The 18,729-nt window shown below is 36.1% G+C and overlaps 1 protein-coding gene across 1 annotated transcript in view; it reads right to left on the bottom strand.

The window, feature by feature from the left end:
• Positions 1-18,729, bottom strand: part of ATAD2B (ATPase family, AAA domain containing 2B) — a gene marked incomplete at its 5' end in the record, with an annotated part of 64,780 nt that overhangs the window by 34,742 nt on the left and 11,309 nt on the right. The window contains 10 exons of the mRNA XM_010002411.1: positions 750-882; positions 3,950-4,261; positions 9,564-9,654; positions 10,533-10,692; positions 11,619-11,707; positions 12,481-12,655; positions 13,433-13,548; positions 14,291-14,402; positions 15,707-15,805; positions 17,542-17,617. Coding sequence (XP_010000713.1) covers positions 750-882; positions 3,950-4,261; positions 9,564-9,654; positions 10,533-10,692; positions 11,619-11,707; positions 12,481-12,655; positions 13,433-13,548; positions 14,291-14,402; positions 15,707-15,805; positions 17,542-17,617 — 1,363 coding nt within the window. The remainder of the gene's footprint in view (positions 1-749; positions 883-3,949; positions 4,262-9,563; positions 9,655-10,532; positions 10,693-11,618; positions 11,708-12,480; positions 12,656-13,432; positions 13,549-14,290; positions 14,403-15,706; positions 15,806-17,541; positions 17,618-18,729) is intronic.

The raw sequence follows: 18,729 nt of genomic DNA on the forward strand, positions 1-18,729 counted from the left end.
TTCTATTTGAACTTAAATCCTTATTTTTAAGCTTCAATTTCCATAAATTTTGTCCTGGCATCACTTTTTAGCACAAAAATTTTAGCAGTTTTCCACAAGATGGCTCTATCAAGCAGTTCTACTACTGAACTGTTTTCCTGATCTTATTTTCTTTACTTAACAAACTCCCTGCAAAAAACAATCACAAAGTAGTCTAAGGCAATTCTTAATACTGAACAAAGAAATGTTAAATTATTAGTTTTAATTATTGTAGCCAATCCAATTAACGTAGGAAAGACCTATCCAAATTTCACACACTTTCTAAGTACCCATTTTCCCAAAACTTTCCATGAAAAAAAGATGTCAGAAATGCTGAATGTATTAACTAAATAATGCATCCAAACAGCTGCATTCACTGAAGTCCAGCAATTCTTCAGACAAAGAAAATGCAAACAATCCTTCCAAAATATTACTACATACTACTCTTCCCAGTTCTTAATCTTTCAAATGGCTTGTTTCAATTAGGAATTTATTTCTTTACTTCTAAATTACACCTGTCTGTAGCAAAGTATTTCAGAATATTGTGTCCAGGGTGTGGCCTTTCCCAAGACCATTCACATATCTACAACTCTTGTCCATACACTTAACATGTTTCTATTACAGAACACTACTGCCACCACAGAGCAAAAGATGCTCTCTGTTACCTCTCCTCATGTAAGAATTTTATTATCTCATGTATTCAGTCCTATGCAATTAAGAGAAACACTCACATTGTAAAATGAAGGTATGGTTTATGTATAGCAGCTGATGACTGTTTCTTTGGTGATCCTGAGTGACAGCTTGTTTCAAAAATTGATGAAGCATTCTCATCTTCACCATCATCTAATATTAGACTTGGTACATCTGTTCCAAGAAATACAGTAATTATAACCTTATCACTTCTAAACACACACCACAAACAATAAAAAACACTTCAGTTTTCTTCATGTAAATTATAACACATTTTCAAATTCAGCAAAAGAGTTCAAACTGCAGAACACAGAATAAGTACTTTTTACTTTAAAAACCAGAACAAATTAAGTGTTGTCAAAGTCTAATCATAAGTAGAATTTATTTTTTCAATTATCAAGCAGAACAAGTTTACAAATACAACTAGTATTTAACTTGTGAAATCCTTACTTTGGTTTTATTTCAGTTAACAGTTTTCAAGGATAAAGAATACTTAGAACTTTGTACTTATTTGCTCGAAGTGCACAAATCTTTACAGGTACACTTCTCACAAAATTATTCTCACCACTACTATCTAGACTATGTATGTTCATAAAGAAGTAGTTTCTCCCCTTTGATAACTTGCCAAAGAATACAAAATTATTTTCTAAAAATGAGTCAATTCCTTCCACCTTTGTATATCATACCTTAATCTGTTTTAATTCCTTTGCTTATATAATAAGATAATGAACTGAAGTAGTTTCTATATAGACTTTCAGGAATAAACAAAACTAGAGGACTAATTACAATCAAAAGACAGACTGCAGGGACAAACAACTGCAAAAATACAAATATGGCATTAAACCAAAACAACCAGTTGACAGCTGAAAATCAGGTACAGCTAAATTAGCTACACAACAGGATTAAGAGCAGACTGCTGCAACTTGACAACGGGAAATTAACTGCTACATGATTTTGGTTTGCCCAAGGAAAGGAGTTCAGTTGATGTTACCCTAAGCAAGCCGTTAATTCGCAATCCCACAGAGAAATCAGTCTGCAGCAATGGGATGAAAATGGCCACAGCCACTCAGCTGTACAGTCAAAGCAGTGGAGAGGCCAGAGCTTCTGAGGAACAAAATGCTCTGCCATGGATGGGCAGCATTTCTGAGAGCAGCCCAGAGTCACTGCAGCACACTGAGGTGCAGGGCAGCCACTGGACATCCTAGAAGTAGCTCAAGTTGGCCAGAAACACTTAGAAAAATGGACTGCCATGAAAAGAAAGTGTGAAATACAGAGACATCTAAGTGTTATTCTCAAGCATATGATCCACCACATGATTTGCCTGATTTACATTAAGCCATGACATAGGATCAAACCCCTACACAGGACAAAAGAATCAACCTCTAGACAACACTAAAGAACATGAGACAACAGAGGTTCACCTAGATGGCTCCGTGATGTAAGAAACCAGTTTCAGAGCAGGCTGGGCAGCAATAATATTTCTGCTGGTATGGGATGTCACCTCCCTTAGCAAGGCAAGATGCAGTCACATACCTGACAGTCATGCCTCTGGGGACAACAATAAAAAAGGCCCAAACAGTGGCGAAAAGCTAGTCCATAGCAAGAATAAGTAGATCAGAAGCTGCTGAAAATTTAGCTCTGAGCAAGGATAGAGGCTTTCAAATCAACTGGACCAAACTCACTTAGCAGTAACGAGCTGAGATAAATAGAAATGCAACAAAGTTTAAAAAAAGGAAAATACTCTGAACTAGAACTTTACAACAAACACAAAGGCACCTAATTGGTCAACAATAATGAGTGTATCTAAATTGTGCATTACCAACAGGTTAACAGCCTAGACAGAGACTTAAGCATCTTAAACAACTCTAACTACAAGAGCCAAATATGATCCAACTGCAGCTGCAAGTCAGCTCACATCCCCCTGCCCACCACCACATGCTCCCAGGCCCCATCTCATGCAAACTCCAACACTTGTTAAAACCTCCAGAGATCCCACAGTCAGCAGAAAACCAACTCAACAAAAATACATCATGTTTGGATGAATTTGCTGGCTAAAATTGTTCAACAAAAGGCCTGACATCCTAAAGTAAGTGCAAGGGATAGAGCAAAAATGCACAGCTGGGCTGGAGGAACTGCAGCAGCCAGCAAAAGGATCGGCTTAAGCTGCTTGGGCTGCAATCTGAAAACATGTTCTAGAACAGGAATGGAAAGAAAATCATTGCTGTCACAGATCTGCTTTATGACTGGGCTATTTTCAGGTTACACACAACCACAAGTACTGATTACATAGTGGGGGGTAAGGATGATTCCAGATAAAAACCAGCAGAAAACAGTATGTCAAAGTGGGTATCAAATCTTGTTCAACATTCAACTTTCAAGAAACGACCAGGGTAACTTAAAGTATGTCTTGAAGAGCAGCTGGGTAAAAAACCCAGAACCTATTGACTCACTGCCAGTCAAAACAGTCAGTCACATTCCTTCCTATTCCCTGCTTTCTCAACACACTCACATTGCTCCCACTGCAGCAGGGTTCTGGCATACATCGGACCCCCCAGTGAGTTGGTTTTACTCTCTAATTTGGCAAAAAGCTAACTTGACAAAACAGCAGTTACATGCTTGTTGAGGCAGCAGGATGAACTCAGAATATCAGAAGTGCATCAGGCCAGTTCAATGGAAGGGAAGCTTCAGGACTTCCTCGTTAACCAGCAGATGAACATCACACAGACTCAAGTATCTTGGCTGACCACAGTCCCACCTGCTGAGCTGCCATCTCCCATTAGCACTTCTTTGCAGCCTGGTTCTGCATCTTCAACAAGCAAAGGACTGGGGACAGCCACCAGGCACTGTGGACAGTAGCACCACTTGCAGGCCCAACCATGCTGAGCAAAGTCTCTCACAGTTTTATTTTGTTCCACCACATGATTATGCCCCTTTACTTCTTGTCTTTAAAAGGTAAACTACTTGGGAGGTCTCTCTTTTCAGATGGCACTCACACAGGTCAGTTTAAATCCAACAGCAACTTTTAATCGGCAAAAATAATTAACCAACATCCAAGCAAACTGCATTTATGTTCTAACAGAAGACTGAAACAAATACACATCAGATTTAAGGCTAGCAACATAAGAAAACCAGTTGAAATATTTGGAAATTGAAACAGCACTTGCACCAAAAAGAAAAAAAGATATAAAACAAACAAGCAACAACAACCAAAAAAACCACAAAAGACCTCCAACCCACATACCTTCACTTTTATCACCTTGGCTAAGTTCAGCATGAGGAAATACTTTGTGTAAAACCTCAAGAAGGTTAGTGAAGGTACGTTCCAGCAGTGGTCTGATCACAGGAGATAACGCATGTCCTGAAGATGTCACGGCACGTTGGGAAGCAGGCACAATATTCTGCATTGCATGATAAAAATCCTGTGCACTGAGAACTACTGAAGAAACATCAAGCTGTAGTTTCTGACTGCTCACATAAATCTGGGGATAGCGTCGTCTCAGGGCAATCAAGGCAGCCTCAGTGCAAAGTGCTTTTATGTCAGCTCCACAGTACCCTAGTGCACACAAAAACAAAAACACCTTCCATGAAACAGCATTCTGTGCTACATGTATTTCAAACATGCCTAAAGCTAAATACAATCAGTAATACTCAACTGTCAAGGGCCAGAAAGCATCTGCCAAAAGGCATCAGGTCATAATCCAGTGACAGTGTTGTGTACCAAGAAATTATGTACAGGTGTATTTAAATACAGTAAGAAATTAATTCCATATTGAGGTTAATACAACCTATATTTTCACTAAATAGTGTCACATATAGACTGCATCTTCAGCCTGGGGTTTAGGTTTGTCATTGCTCTTTCTCCTTAATATTGTCTAAAGTATGTGTGCAATTTTAACAGACTATCCTCTCTCCTCCTTTTTTTAACATCTCTACATGAATATATATTTTTAATAGCAAAGTAACTTTTTTTTACTGAATTAACATCACTAGCCTTAAACTTTTACTGACTGAGAAAATGAGCAGCATAAAAAAAAAATGTGTTTCTTGAGTAGAATATGGAAGAGATTAAATCTGTTGCTAAAAGGCATACTGTGGATTCTTAGAAAAATGTGAACTTGTTCTATAAAGAAAAATGTTCCACACTTTTTAGAGTTTCATAATTTCACTAATATAACTGAAAGTAAAAAAAATCATTAGAATTTTAATTCAGTTTAGCTTCTAAATATCTACAGGTGGTTACCTATAATTGCTTAATCATCATTACTGAAAAATCACAGATCCAGTAATTATGAAGTATCAAGACTTAATACCTCTGTATCTTTCACAGTACTAATGGTTTGGGGTTTTATCTCCCAGAGCTAGAAATTAGATTTTAAATTTTTCCATCTCTCTCAGTAAAAGACATGAATATGCCACTATTTTGTAGCAACATTTTCAAAAATTGTACAACATGGGAAAACTCTTTTTGAGAATTATAGTCGCTATAGGAAAACATGTTGCACTCTGGTATCATGACATTAACAACTGATGGTTTTACAACAAATTGTTGATAGAAACTAATTAATCACATTTCTTTATTATTATTTCTTTTTTTTTAAACCAGACTTCCCCCTGCCTGCCCAGTCTTACACCATTTGCACTTTTTCTCCTCTTTTTGGTCTTTTGGCAGCACCAAGTCTCATCTTTCAGATACATACATTTGGGGGATAATAACAAGAAATACCAACTTTTCAGCTGTAAAGATGACTTAAATTAGCTGAGACTTCCAATTTCACCACAGTTTCTCACACATACTTGAAAACCATTTTCAAAAAGAAAAACACAGATTGAAGGTCACCATAAATGAGACTCCTTCTGCAACTTTTAAACTAAGCTTTTTGTTTCTATAAAAATGTTAGTAGATCTAATGGTGTAAACTGGATAAGCACACACTGACTTATCTAAAATGTTTGTATCAATTAACATTCACAAATTACCTCAACAGAAATACACGATATTTGAAACATGTTCACATTCATTCTCTATATTAATCAACAGGCAACTAATTATTTTCACTACTAAGATTTTGTTTGTTTGTTTGTTTTTAAAACTAACTCCCATCATGAAATCAAAACCACACAACCATAATCCATCAACTATATAAATCCAGTAGACAGTAGCCACAGGTGCACCACAGAAACCAAAACAAAGGTTTTTCCTCTAAAAGATGCTTTGTTTTTTCAATATCAGGTATCACATCCCCATTTAAATCGGTTCACTTCTCATCTAAGAAACATATGGGATTAAACAAAAAATTTTGAGACACTAAACCAAAGCTTAAATCAAAGGTGTCCTAGAGATATATATCACCTTGAACGCTTGCTGCCTTAAAAAACTAGTTTAGCATCTTCATGACAAAATTCAGCAGGTCATGAGCTATATCCTTTCCAATTTTTCTATTAATAAATGCTGTAATATGACTTTCTATCAGTCATCTTAATCACCGATTGTGTATCTCCAAAGAACTTCAAATTTAGGAAATAATAGCCTATAGCCTATTTTTTAAACTAAATTCTCAGGTGATCAGATACACAATTAGTCTCTATTTCTACTTTTCATTTCTCAGGAGCAATTACGTTTGAAGAGTAATAATTGGCGTCTCTTTTTGATGGACTCTCTCGTGCATACTGTACATCCATTTCAGTGACAGGAAACATTCAGAATTCTTGTATATTCTGACACATTAAACAGATTTTTATTTCTAAGAAGTAAATGCACACTGATTAACAGAAAGAAAAACAAGTGAAATATTATCAAAGCAAAATAAAAAGTACCACAGCAACAGGAAATAATGTGAATTTATTCTTGCCCAAATTGACACTACAATATAAAACCAAAGGTCAGTGCATTTACTTCCATTTTTGAAGCATCTCACAAAGGATGTTCAATTTGGCAGGCAAAAATGTACCGACACACTGTAACTTAACACAAAACAAGTTATCTTGTCAACTAGCTCATTTTGTTCACATTACCAGCACACTCTGCTAAACATTTTCCAAGTACAACTTTTAAAGAGCAGGGCAGCAAAGCAGATTCCCATGTAGATTTTCAAGTAATTAATTTTGATCACTGAAATTTTAGTGTCATACTCTTCCACTTCTAACATGCATAAATTATGCCAACTCTAAAATTTCTTCTACCTAGCATTCACCTCAAAAAAATAACAAAATCAGCTACTGAGCTAAGCCAAACATTTAGGTGAACAACATTCACCACTTCTTACTACTGGCATCATGTAACTGCCTACAACTCCTAAAATGGACTGCCAGGAAAGCAAGTTATCGAACAGCTCAGTGTGATGACAGAACTGAAAAATAACTATTATGTTGTTGGTTTTTTTCAAATTGTGACAGATATGTACATTGATGGCAAAACTTCCCCTTCATCGTTGCATTATGGTGGGGGGGGGAATCTAACAAGGTATCATTTTCTTACAAAATGCTCCTGCAATAATAAGTACAGAATATGCTTAACAAACATCTTGAGAATGACGGTTTCTTCTTTACAGTTTTGTTTACCTAAATAACTGTTATTACATTGTAAAAAGAGTCATCTGCAAATGACAGATGGAGGAATTCACACTTCTTCAGTTGCTAATATGTTTTGTTTCCTGCAGGGCCAAGTTAACAGATAAGTCTCTCTACCTATTGAAAGTTCTCATACAGATCAGTGAAGTAAGCACAAGAGATAAGAAAGACTTATAAAGTTCAGGATAGCTGGGGCCCAGCTGCAGTACACCCTGCTATGGAGAAAAAAACCCATAATAATGACTTGTTTATTTAAAGTACTAGTAAGACATCAGTGAGTGGTCTTCTGAGCAATGCCATGCTCCTCTCAACTTGATTCATTTGGTGTTGGACACCTTGCAGTCATGCAGGCACATTCAGTGAAGTGGGTTCTTTAATTTTCACTTACACAGAAATCTCCTGAAAGGTACACAATCTGTAACACACGGGACAAAAATCAACCCTCAGGTAATAACCTATTTTTCATAGGTCCTGAGGCTTTTTTCTTCTAATTTCTTTATAATTACACTGCTGGGTTTTTTTAGAAATTCTGAGTCAGACATATATGTATCTGCTTCCCCAAAGTCATTTACTTGGGTAGTACTTCAGCAGTTTTCTTCACTAGGATCCATGTGCTTGTATCCAAGTGTTGCCAGGTTTGCCGAACTGGAGAAAGGTTTATACCCTGCTGAGCAAAAAGCCTGTCAAGTCTAAATCTTCCTGTTTAAAAGCATTCTTTTCTGGGTTTTGTTTGTTTGTTTTTAAAGAAAACCTGTACACAAGACAACACAGCAGACCAGTATACATCATATCAATCTGACAAGTGCACCCATCAGTCCAATTTGCAATGGCCACAAGGAATCCTGAAAGTCTGTTCAAATACTTAGTTGCTGCAGATTTCACTTACAGAAATGGGGAGGCAATCTCAAGATGAAGAAGATAAACCTGTTGTCTTCAGCTGTTTTTAAAAATCCTTGTAATAGTAAAAAAGTTTTAATGTTGGATGTATGGGAACATTTAAATTCCACGATACAGACTAGAGACAATCAAGTACATAGTAGCTGTACACTAGGAGAGACAGAGAAAACAGAAAAGGGTGTTTTTGTCCTTAGCTCACTTTTCCAAAAAACAGACAGGTTTACTGAGCACAAAGAACACCTTCCAAAGAACCTAACAACAGCCTTCCTCATGCTCTGGGATTTTAAAATAAGCACCAAGCAGCACCACGTCTTCGCACAATTCAAGCAGAATTTACATGAAATGGGTTTGGCACATGCTGTCTTACACCCAACACAGTTTAAACTGGAGTTTGCTGGATGGTTATGTTTTCTCCTCACCAGAAGATGTTGTGCATCAAAAGCGGACGATGCTGCTTCGATGATAGATGTTCCTGTGGATGAAGAGGATAATTCTGAAGCACTGAAGCTGACTGAAGGGACTGACATTAAATTTAAAGTTCCTGTGTCTCTGATGATGGATTCCAATGCACAGGTATTTGAGATTGTCTTTCTTCTGAGAACTTCTGTGCTTCTCCAAGCAGATGACTGACAGAGGATGTATCTTTGTATGACAAATAGTTGAGAAGAGATTGCAGTGTGTGTTTTAGGGTCATTTTCTCTGTTGAATTCACTATAAAAAGATTTGCTTTTATTTCTATAGGTTTATGTTGAACAACAATCCTCCATTCAGTACAGCAGGTCTCTGGGTGCTGCAGAGGTATATGTAATGTACTCATGGCATGGTGCTTTTTTTTCCCCCACTGCCTGTATCTACATTTTGGGGTTGTTCTGTGCTAGCAATCTGGAAAAATAATTCATCTTTAGAAAGGCTGGTTAGCTTGTTGGATTTCTGCCAGAGGAGAGCATGCCAGTCAGTAAAAACAGGGAAAAAAACCACAAAAAACAAACCACACAGATGCAAAAAGATCAACTGATTCTTTTTCCTTCTGTATGTTGACAGATAAAAACCCCCAAATATCCCTATCTCTTCTGTAATACATTAAATTAATGAGAAGTCTGCCTAAAGATTCCAGGTCCCACTCTTCATTTTGCCTTTCTTTGAGGGTACACATGCTATGATGTTGCAGAAAGGAAACGTGATTATATTTTTTAATTACTACAAGCTACTCATTTGGTGGTTTAGTAAGACAGAAGAATATTTTGTTACTACAAAAAGAAGAATGCTGTTGAAAGTACAGAAGTTTAAAAAAGTAAAAATAGTAAAACATCCTGATATATTTACCTTATTCTCAAAGTTTTATGCAGAAGAGAAAACATCTCTATTAAATGTACAAACAACGTTAACACTCACCAACACATTTTTCAGCTAGTTCTCCTAAGAAGAGATCTGACAATTTGGGGTTCCAATCCCTGGTATGAATTTGTAAAATGTGCTTTCGTGCCTGATTTAAAAATAAAATAAAATAAATTAGCAAGCTAAATCCATGTCATAATATTTCAGAATATTTGTGTGACTATAAAGTTATTCTACCTGTTTTTGACATGTCACTGAGACACATAAGAGAACTTACTACTCAAAAGTCTCTCAAGAGCAAAGGTTTTTCCTTTTTAGTTTCATATATAAGCAGTAATTCTCAGTATACCAGTTACACACTTTAATTGCTGTTTAATCAACAGCTTTCATATACATTAACTGATCCAAACTTACGTTCTAGTAGAAATCATGATTTTATAATTAAATTTTTAATTGCTGAACCTATTATTAACAGCTTCATCTGTGAAATACCTCACCAATTCGTTTATTGCTGAGTAGCGCAACACATACAGATGAATTCCAAAATCACTCCATTTTAAAATGGTATAGAATCCAAACACATCTATCAACATGCAAAGTAAACTTAATTTTAAGTATATATTAATGAAATATTATGGCTGAGTATATAAATATCTAGGACAAGGAACTGAAATGTTCCTGTTGCCAAATTGCTGACTGGCTCTGCATGAACAATTTTTATGTGATGATAAGAAAGCTATTTTCTCTTACCATGACTTCCAAAAACCCCAACAGCAAGGGCTCATGATAGAAGTCCATACAAAACCAGAGTTTTTACATAAGCAATTCAGTTTAATGTGAACCATTTCCACTCTGTAAGTTCAGTGGAAATTTGTGTAGTATCAATTTGTTTTTACTAAGAATGTCTTCCTCAAATTAAACATTCTGACCAGTAAGAATGCCTATTATTAATTCATAAGCTTGGCTGTCAGGAATTCAAAGTTTAACGTACTAGAAAAGTTTTGAAATCTCCTTCAAAAGATTTACCTTTTGATCAGGCAAATTGAAAAGGAATTCCCTGTCAAAGCGACCAGGTCTCCTGAGCGCAGGATCTATAGAATCCAGTCTGTTTGTAGCACCAATGACAACTATTTCACCTCTATTATCCAGTCCATCCATGAGCGCAAGGAGAGTTGACACTATAGAGCTGAAAGAGAATTTTCCAAAAAAAGAACTTACAGAGAACACTGGAACAATTTTTACTTTTCAATGGTAACTTTCATCATTTCAAAGCAAAAAAGCTAAATTTAAAAAAAAAAAATTGCATCACTGTTTCAAGTCTCAATGCAAGAAGGAACCTTTTGATATAATCTGTATTATACTTATTATTACAACTCCACTAAGTATTACATCAAATTCAAACTTCCTTTTTTAAAGGTGAATGTGAGCTCACTAAGCCATTCATTGCAGCTCTGCAAAGTTCTCTTCCACTACCAGTGTGTGTATCCTCCTGTCTGGAGCAACTATAGCACCAGGCAGAAGACAGGTACATCAAAACAAAGTCACATGTTCCCATAACCTCCTGGTCTGTTGGCCCCCAAACTTCCCTCCTGTTCCACCCGCCTCAGCTAAGTAGAAGGAGAGTTACATAAAAATCCCACCACCTATAAAATGAAAGATACAAGCTCATTGCCATAAAAAGTGCAGCAAAACTGAGATTGAAGGCAGCCAGGAAACACTTCAGCCAGCAGTAAACTGTTATAAAAAATTGTGGTTTTTTTTTTAAAAATACATTATAGCAGCTCAAAATAACATTGCACATCACTTCATCCAGAAAGAAAAGGACAGGGGTGTCCAGTTCATTCACAGAGCATTACAATTCATTATTTTAGAATGGTGTTTTTTTTTAAACTGATCATACTACTAGACTGCAAATTACAGTCTGTAGGAAGAATCAAGTAACTGACTTCTGACACCAAAAAAAACCTCAATCCGTCTTTTCTAGTGTAAATCGGCTTAAGCAAAAGTAAAAACCCTTCTTAGGAACCAAGTAAAATTACACTTAAGAGTTCATTAAGTTAATGTAGCATATACCAAGACACCATATATATACACCATATGAGAAAATAGTACCTGTGAATCTGATCTTGCCTACTAGAACGCACTGGAGCTAAGCCATCTATTTCATCAAAAAAGATTATAGAGGGTCTCATCAAGTATGCCTGGTATGCATGAAAAAAATATAATTCGTTGTTATTGTTTATCATTTATCCATCAACACAGAAAGCAGTTAGATTTTATTATAAAGTATTAGCATCCTAAACTAAGACATGATATATTGAGACACCTTTAAGTGTACAGATAAAACTGAATTTTCAGCTACAGTATTGTTTCAAAGCAAGAAAAGAACTGCATTCTCTTTTGCATAAGCAAGATGGCACCAGTGTATCAGTTTTACTGTGTGTGTGAGAAATTCAAAACAGAGACACCCAATACTAAGTTACAGCAAACAGTATCTTATCTGCCCACAACCTGTTTGTTTAGACATCTGTGTCTGAAAACAGCTTTTGTTTGAGCAGCTACTTTTCGCTGCTTTATGTGACACTCTCTTCTGTCCATCATTTTCCCAGCCAATTAAGGATACTAAAATATAGACACAGCAGATGCAATCCTGTATCCTCTTCCACACAGCATTTACGCCGAACGTGCCAGGCAAATTCAAACTCGCTGCTTTAAATATTTTGATCCATTTTTACTCAAACTACTTTGTCTGTTTCATTAATGGACAAGTCAAGAGACTTTGTCCTCTCAGCTTTCAGAGCAAGAAAAACTATCCTCAGCATTCCTCTATTTCTTCATCTAAATATATAATTTGGACACATTCTGCCCAATCTATGGTAACTTACAGGTATTTAGTGTCAATTGCAAATAATTTTGGCTGCCTAAAACACACAAAAAAAAACCATACAGAGAAAAACATGTATTTTCTTCTAACCTGATCAAAAAGGAGTCGAAGCTGACGTTCAGATTCACCAACCCACTTACTGAGACAGTCTGCTCCTTTCCTCATAAAGAAAGCCACCTTTTTGTCTCCTTGACTGCATTCATTAGCTAGAGCTCTAGCTACCAAGGTTTTACCTGTTCCAGGAGGACCATAGAATAAACAGCCCCTGAAGATAAATGGATCAACACAGTCACAAACTTATTTTATGTCTCCTGAAAAACTCCAAGTCAAATTTTATAATTAAGACAGGGAGCCTGGAGAAGAAAGACTTTTAGTATTACCATTTAGTGTATTCTACACAACTTCATAAAATCTGTTTGGTTTATGCTTGCATGTCAGTAAATCTTTGTTTTGCAGAGAACATTAATCAAAGGCTTACTAAGCTCCCAAATGATTGTTCTACATTAGTTAAATAACTCCTGAAACATTAAATATTACATAATACTTTATTCCATTTTTACTACTACTTTGGAGAAACACACTTCATTTAAATAACATAAACATCCCAAAATTTTCAATTTACTTAGATTATGTGTACCCATTTAAATCACACACCAACATACCTGATTCATAAATATTAAAACCACAATGTAACATTATTGAGATTACTTCTATAAAAGAAACATCAGCACATAGCTTGACAATAAAATAATTCATCACATTGGGGGGAGAAGCAAAGTACTACTAAATACAACATTTGAAATGTCTTTAATTGACCAAATCACAAAGTTTACCTTCCTACCAGAAGAAAAACAAACTAGATTTTTTTAACTCTTAATCGTGCTTATTATATTCTGATAGACAAGTGGAGTAGGAAACACATAAATCATTTTGAACTGTAAACACTTCAGGGAAAGAATCAATCTCTTATGTGTTTTCAAGTGAAGCATTCTTCAGAGCTTACTACATAAAAATATACAACAATAAGAGTAAATACACCTACCTTGGTGGCTGAATTTTGAACTTTTCAAATATTTCTGGATAGAGAAGAGGAAACACTACCATTTCCTTAAGTGCAAGGATATGATGGCTCAATCCCCCTATACTATCAAAACGTACCTTAGAATAAAAACAAAGCATACAAAGCACATATTTTAGCAGCTTTCCACACAAGAACCTTTACTTATAAAATAACAGATTGGAAAACAAATTACAAGCAACACTGCATTGATCAACAGGAGTCCTGTGAATTGTGAAAGTGTAAAAAAAAAGCACTGAGAAAGCCAACTCACAGTTGTCTACATGAGGTTTATCTTGTTCACAAGTTAAGTGTGCCAGAGACACCTGGACATCTGCAGAGATCCAGCCTTAAGTCTTACAACATTTTTAAGCTCTGGCACAGCATAACATGAATATAATCAAAGTACCTGTAGACAATGCCTCAGCCCCAGGAATAACTCAGCAGCTTCTGCACAACACACACCATAAAGGTGCATTGTTTTTTTCTGAACAGGCACAGAACCCACACAGCTAGTGCTGAGTTAACTAGCCTGGGAGGCAAGTGCTTCTGCTTTCTGTGCTGAGCTACGATTACAAATAATCACAAACTCACTGTAAACAAAGAAACAGTTGGGCAATTGATACTTCGGCTTATTTAGGATACGTATGCAGCCTGTTGATCACACAGAGGCCAAAAGCAAGTGCTCTGTGAGCCAAAGGAATAAACAATTACAGCTTTGGAAAGAATCAAAAAAGATCAGTGGGCTTATTTTAAATTTCCTTCAACTCTAATGAGACACTGTGGTGAACTGTGCTTATGTGTAATTGGGGGAAAGAAAACACGAGTTTTAACAAAACCTACCGATTTATCAACAATCATAGGGTCAACATCAGCCAAACTTGCTCCAACTTTCACGCGTTCCCGCAGGATTCCACTAGCTAAGTCTTCTGCTCTAAAGTTTAAAGGCAGGCACCTGTCCAACAACAACAAAATAAAAACAAAATCAGCAAATGAGCATTGCTCTGTTTTGATCATTTTGCTGGAATGGGAAGAACCCAGAGATTAAATGCCTCCTTCTGCCTAAAGACAGAGCCTTCCTGAATTGATAACATAATCAAAACTAACCTTTTTACTGTGGTAATTATTCTCGTATATCTGGAAGTTCCTAAACACAAAGAAATATTTACACTTCCATGCACATGTTTCAATCTGGGGAACTAGGCTGGGCAGACTATTTTGACTAAACACAGAACAACATTAACCAAAAGAACAGGACACTCTCCACTGGCAGTGATGCCCTGCAGAAGTTCAGTGTGGTAAGAAAAGGATTAATAGTCCAAAGTTGTGGGGTTTTTTTTGTTGTTTTTTTTAATATAGCTCATTAGAGCCCAAAGAAAGGAAATTAAAATATTTCTTCAAAATCGGCTGTAACTCACATCCACCTATTCCAGCTACTTAGTGTATACAAAGAAGATTTAAGCCCCTACATGGACACTAATTATATCAGGTCAAGTGCACATATAAAGTGAGGAAGAAAGGTACTGGTACAATACAGGTTACACGAGCAACTATGCTTCTGGTAGTTGTACATTGCTGGAATTCCTCAGGTTGGAAAAAGGAATAGTGTGGCAGACAGAAATACATGGAACAAGTAAAGCAAGTAAACACTTATTTCCTCTATTCAGTTTTAATGTATCTCTAGCAGTCAGGAAATTTACTGATATACCTTAATAGATCTTCCACTTTTAGATAAGTGGTGAATAAATACAAGGTCAAAAAAGTATGTTGGATGCACAGAATGCACATATTGTTAGACAACAGGGAAACAAAAGAATAAGAGCTAGTATTGGGAATACAACTGAACTGAGCATGAGCAAGTAACACCAAGAATCAGAAGCCATTTTAACTGAAAGTTGTTTGTCTTATAACCCAACTGAAACCAAAAGACATTCTTATCTTTCTGTCTTTTAATCACTCAAGCAAGTAACACCAAGAATCAAAAGCCATTTTAACTGAAATTTGTTTGTCTTATAACCCAACTGAAACCAACAGACATTCTTATCTTTCTGTCTTTTAATCACTATTGTTAATGATCTACTCATAAGAGTTCAAAATCTATGTAAATATATAACCAAAAATCCTACACTCTATCTGCAGAAATCACATCCAGGATCAAAAAGTCTGCAGAACTGATAGAACATTATAGAACAGTTCTGCTTGTTTTCTGCAGATTGATAAAAAACAAACCCTCTTAAAAGACCAAATGTGTTTCGGTACCTGTTTCTTGCTCTGGCCATGCTTTTAGATTTTCTTCTTTCAAAACGTTCTTCATCTGAAGAGGTTGTATCACTGCTGTGAATGGCATGTTTCTTTCTCCTATTGAAGAGGCAAAATAAACATCAGAAGTCTGTCCTTTTTGCAGTAGAATGACATGTTTTGATTATTTTATAAAAACTAAACTGAAATGGCAAGTACAGTGCTGTCCAGGTTTAAGACGCACACCAATTTGAGTTCTATTAGGTAAGCATGAAAGTCATCAGTAACAACATATTTTACTGTCCCAGGAATATCTGATCTTAATGTGAACACTACTAAAACAGTAGATCCCTATAAGATGTGTGGTCTAGTCCATGTTAACTCAGCAAGTGTGATTTGAGTATTTAATCAACAAGCTGTTGAAGTTCATCAGGCAACAACTGTACTTGGGAAAGCTTCCAACCACTTTAGCCACCTCTCACTTAACAGAAATATCAAGATCTTCTTACTCAGTTTGATGCTTCCTTTTAAATATTCTTTGACAAAAAATCCCTACTTCCTAAAGTATATAGTCTCTTTTTATGAGGTCTTTAATTCTGAACAGCAGAACAGTTTCACAAAATACCTGCACTGTTGTTTAACTTCTAAGCCAGATCTAAGTGAAATTACTATTCAAAGTCTGCATGAACTTTTTTTTTTTGCTTGACAGTATTTCAGAAAACTGAGTATTTCAGAAATATTAAAGAATGTACTTGACATCTTCTATACAAAAAGGTGTTCAGTTTGATGTCAGTCTGAAAAAAGCTGGCACTTCTTCTGCATGCAAACGTTGCTATTAGTAGAAACTCAAGCATTTTTAGAGACTAGAGTGAACTGCATCGTTTGTATGAAAACAATAACGCACTAACTAGCTGGTTTTGCCAAAGGATAACGTGGTCAAACAGTTTTACTGTTAAATAACCAAAAATTAGATACATTTAAAAACATATAAAGGTGGTATCATACCATTAGGAAGAATTTTTATGACCGTGTCCTGACAAGAAGGGATAAAGTGGAGCAATGAGCGTGCTAAAACTGAAGAGGTAATAGCTTTCACACTGTTTCTTTCTTACTAGCAAGAACAAGTCCTGAGATTATCCAACAAAATGTCATATGCACTTTAAGAAAAAAAAAAAATTCTCTAACTCGTAAAATCATAAGATTCTGCTATTGTTTCATTTGCTTTTTGTATTTTCATGACGCCATTAAATTGAGCAATAAGACAAGAGTTTCAGCTGAGACTAGCATTCATTTACTTGTGTTTGTTTCAGGGACAGACTTATCATTCTAAAGTTTTGAGTAAGTTTATTTTTTAAAAAAATATTAAGCTCTGATCTCATCTGTTTTATCAAATAAAACCTATTGACAGTTTCCAAGACAACATGGTATATTAGACTTCTTTGACAGAAGAGATAAGAGTCAGAAATTATACTTGGAAAATATTTTATTGTAAATATTACTTGGATAAAATTTGAACTGGAAAAAACAAAAAACATTACCCTGACCTGTTTTATAGCTGCTTTGGATTGAAACATTAAATATAGGCCCTTACAAATAAAGCTAGAGTGCAACTTCCAGATCCTCCCAGGACTTGGAGTTCACCTATTTCCATTCACCAAGTTTCTGTGGGTATTGTGAAGTACTAAGAAATCCATTTTTGTATGCTGATCAGGATCTGAACTTATGATCCAATTCCAGACCCACGCATATGGATTCATGAACTGTACAACTCATTCAAAAATGTTTTGAAAATCCAAACCTAAAAGAAACGCACTGAGCGAAAGCAAACAACTTTGCACCAAAAGACTGACATTTACCTGATATGGCTTCTTCTTGCAGGAGATCTGTGAATATCAAACAGTGCATTTTCCCTCTTTTTTTGATGAGCTGGTACTGAGTAAGAGAAGTTACAGGTTTGTAGTATCAGTTACAAAAAGAGTAATAAACTAATTTAAATACAGCACAGAAGGGCTAAATTACTGCTCCACCAGTAATCTTATCCTTATTTTCTCTAAAAGCTCAGGGGGGTAGAAGAAATCTAACCTCTTAAGCTTTCTTTTACTATTCCCATACTTGGCTTGATACAGTAATTGGAATTTGACCCTCAGTCTCCTCAAATCATCACAGCTGTGGCTATCATGGCCCAGAATGTTATTTATCCAGGGCACTAGCATTTTTAGTTTCTTTGCAGGATATGAAACACCACACAGACACCTCTGCACAGTGGATAATATGACACATACTGAAACTTCACTTAACAGATAACCACAGCATTTCTCTACCACAGTCTTCATTTCCAAGTTGCCTTAAGATACAGTGGATACCATCATTGTACTCCAAACCAAACATTCACAGAACACATTATTTCAAACAGAAGTATCAAAGGGTTCAAAATCAGGAGATGCTACACTGAAACCTGTATGGATCACTAAAGGCATATCCTACAAGGAGCAGCTGAAGACACAGGGTTTGTCCAGTTTGGAGAAAAGAAGGCTGAGGGGTGACCTCCTGGCTGTCTACAGCTTCCTGAGGAGGGGAAGTGGAGAGGGAGGTGAGCTCTTCTCCCTGGGTTCTAGTGATAAGACATATAGGAACAGTTCAAAGCTGCACTAGGGGAAATTCAGACTAGACATTTGGAAGCACTGAATTTACCAAAAGGGTGATCAAACATGAGAACAGGCTTCCTAGAGAGGTTGTTGATGACCAAGCCTGACAGTGCTTTCTTTAGAGGTATTTGGACAATGCCCTTAATAACATGCTTTTATCTTTTGGTCAGCCCTGAAGTGGTCATAAAGTTAGACTAAATGATCACTGTAGGTCCCTTCCAACTGAACTATACTATTCTAGTGTAAATTTCCTACCTAGGCATGATATGGTAACTGTTGCTATGCAATTTATATAAAGTTATGAACTAGGCTTACCTAGAGAGAAGGAGGCATAACAGCAACTATCCTTCCTATGTAATTATCTAATTTATTAGCTTGCTTTCTGAATTCGACTTCTGT

This window comes from Chaetura pelagica, unplaced genomic scaffold, assembly GCF_000747805.2.
Source record: "Chaetura pelagica isolate M959 unplaced genomic scaffold, ChaPel_1.0 scaffold46, whole genome shotgun sequence".
NCBI lineage: Eukaryota > Metazoa > Chordata > Aves > Apodiformes > Apodidae > Chaetura > Chaetura pelagica.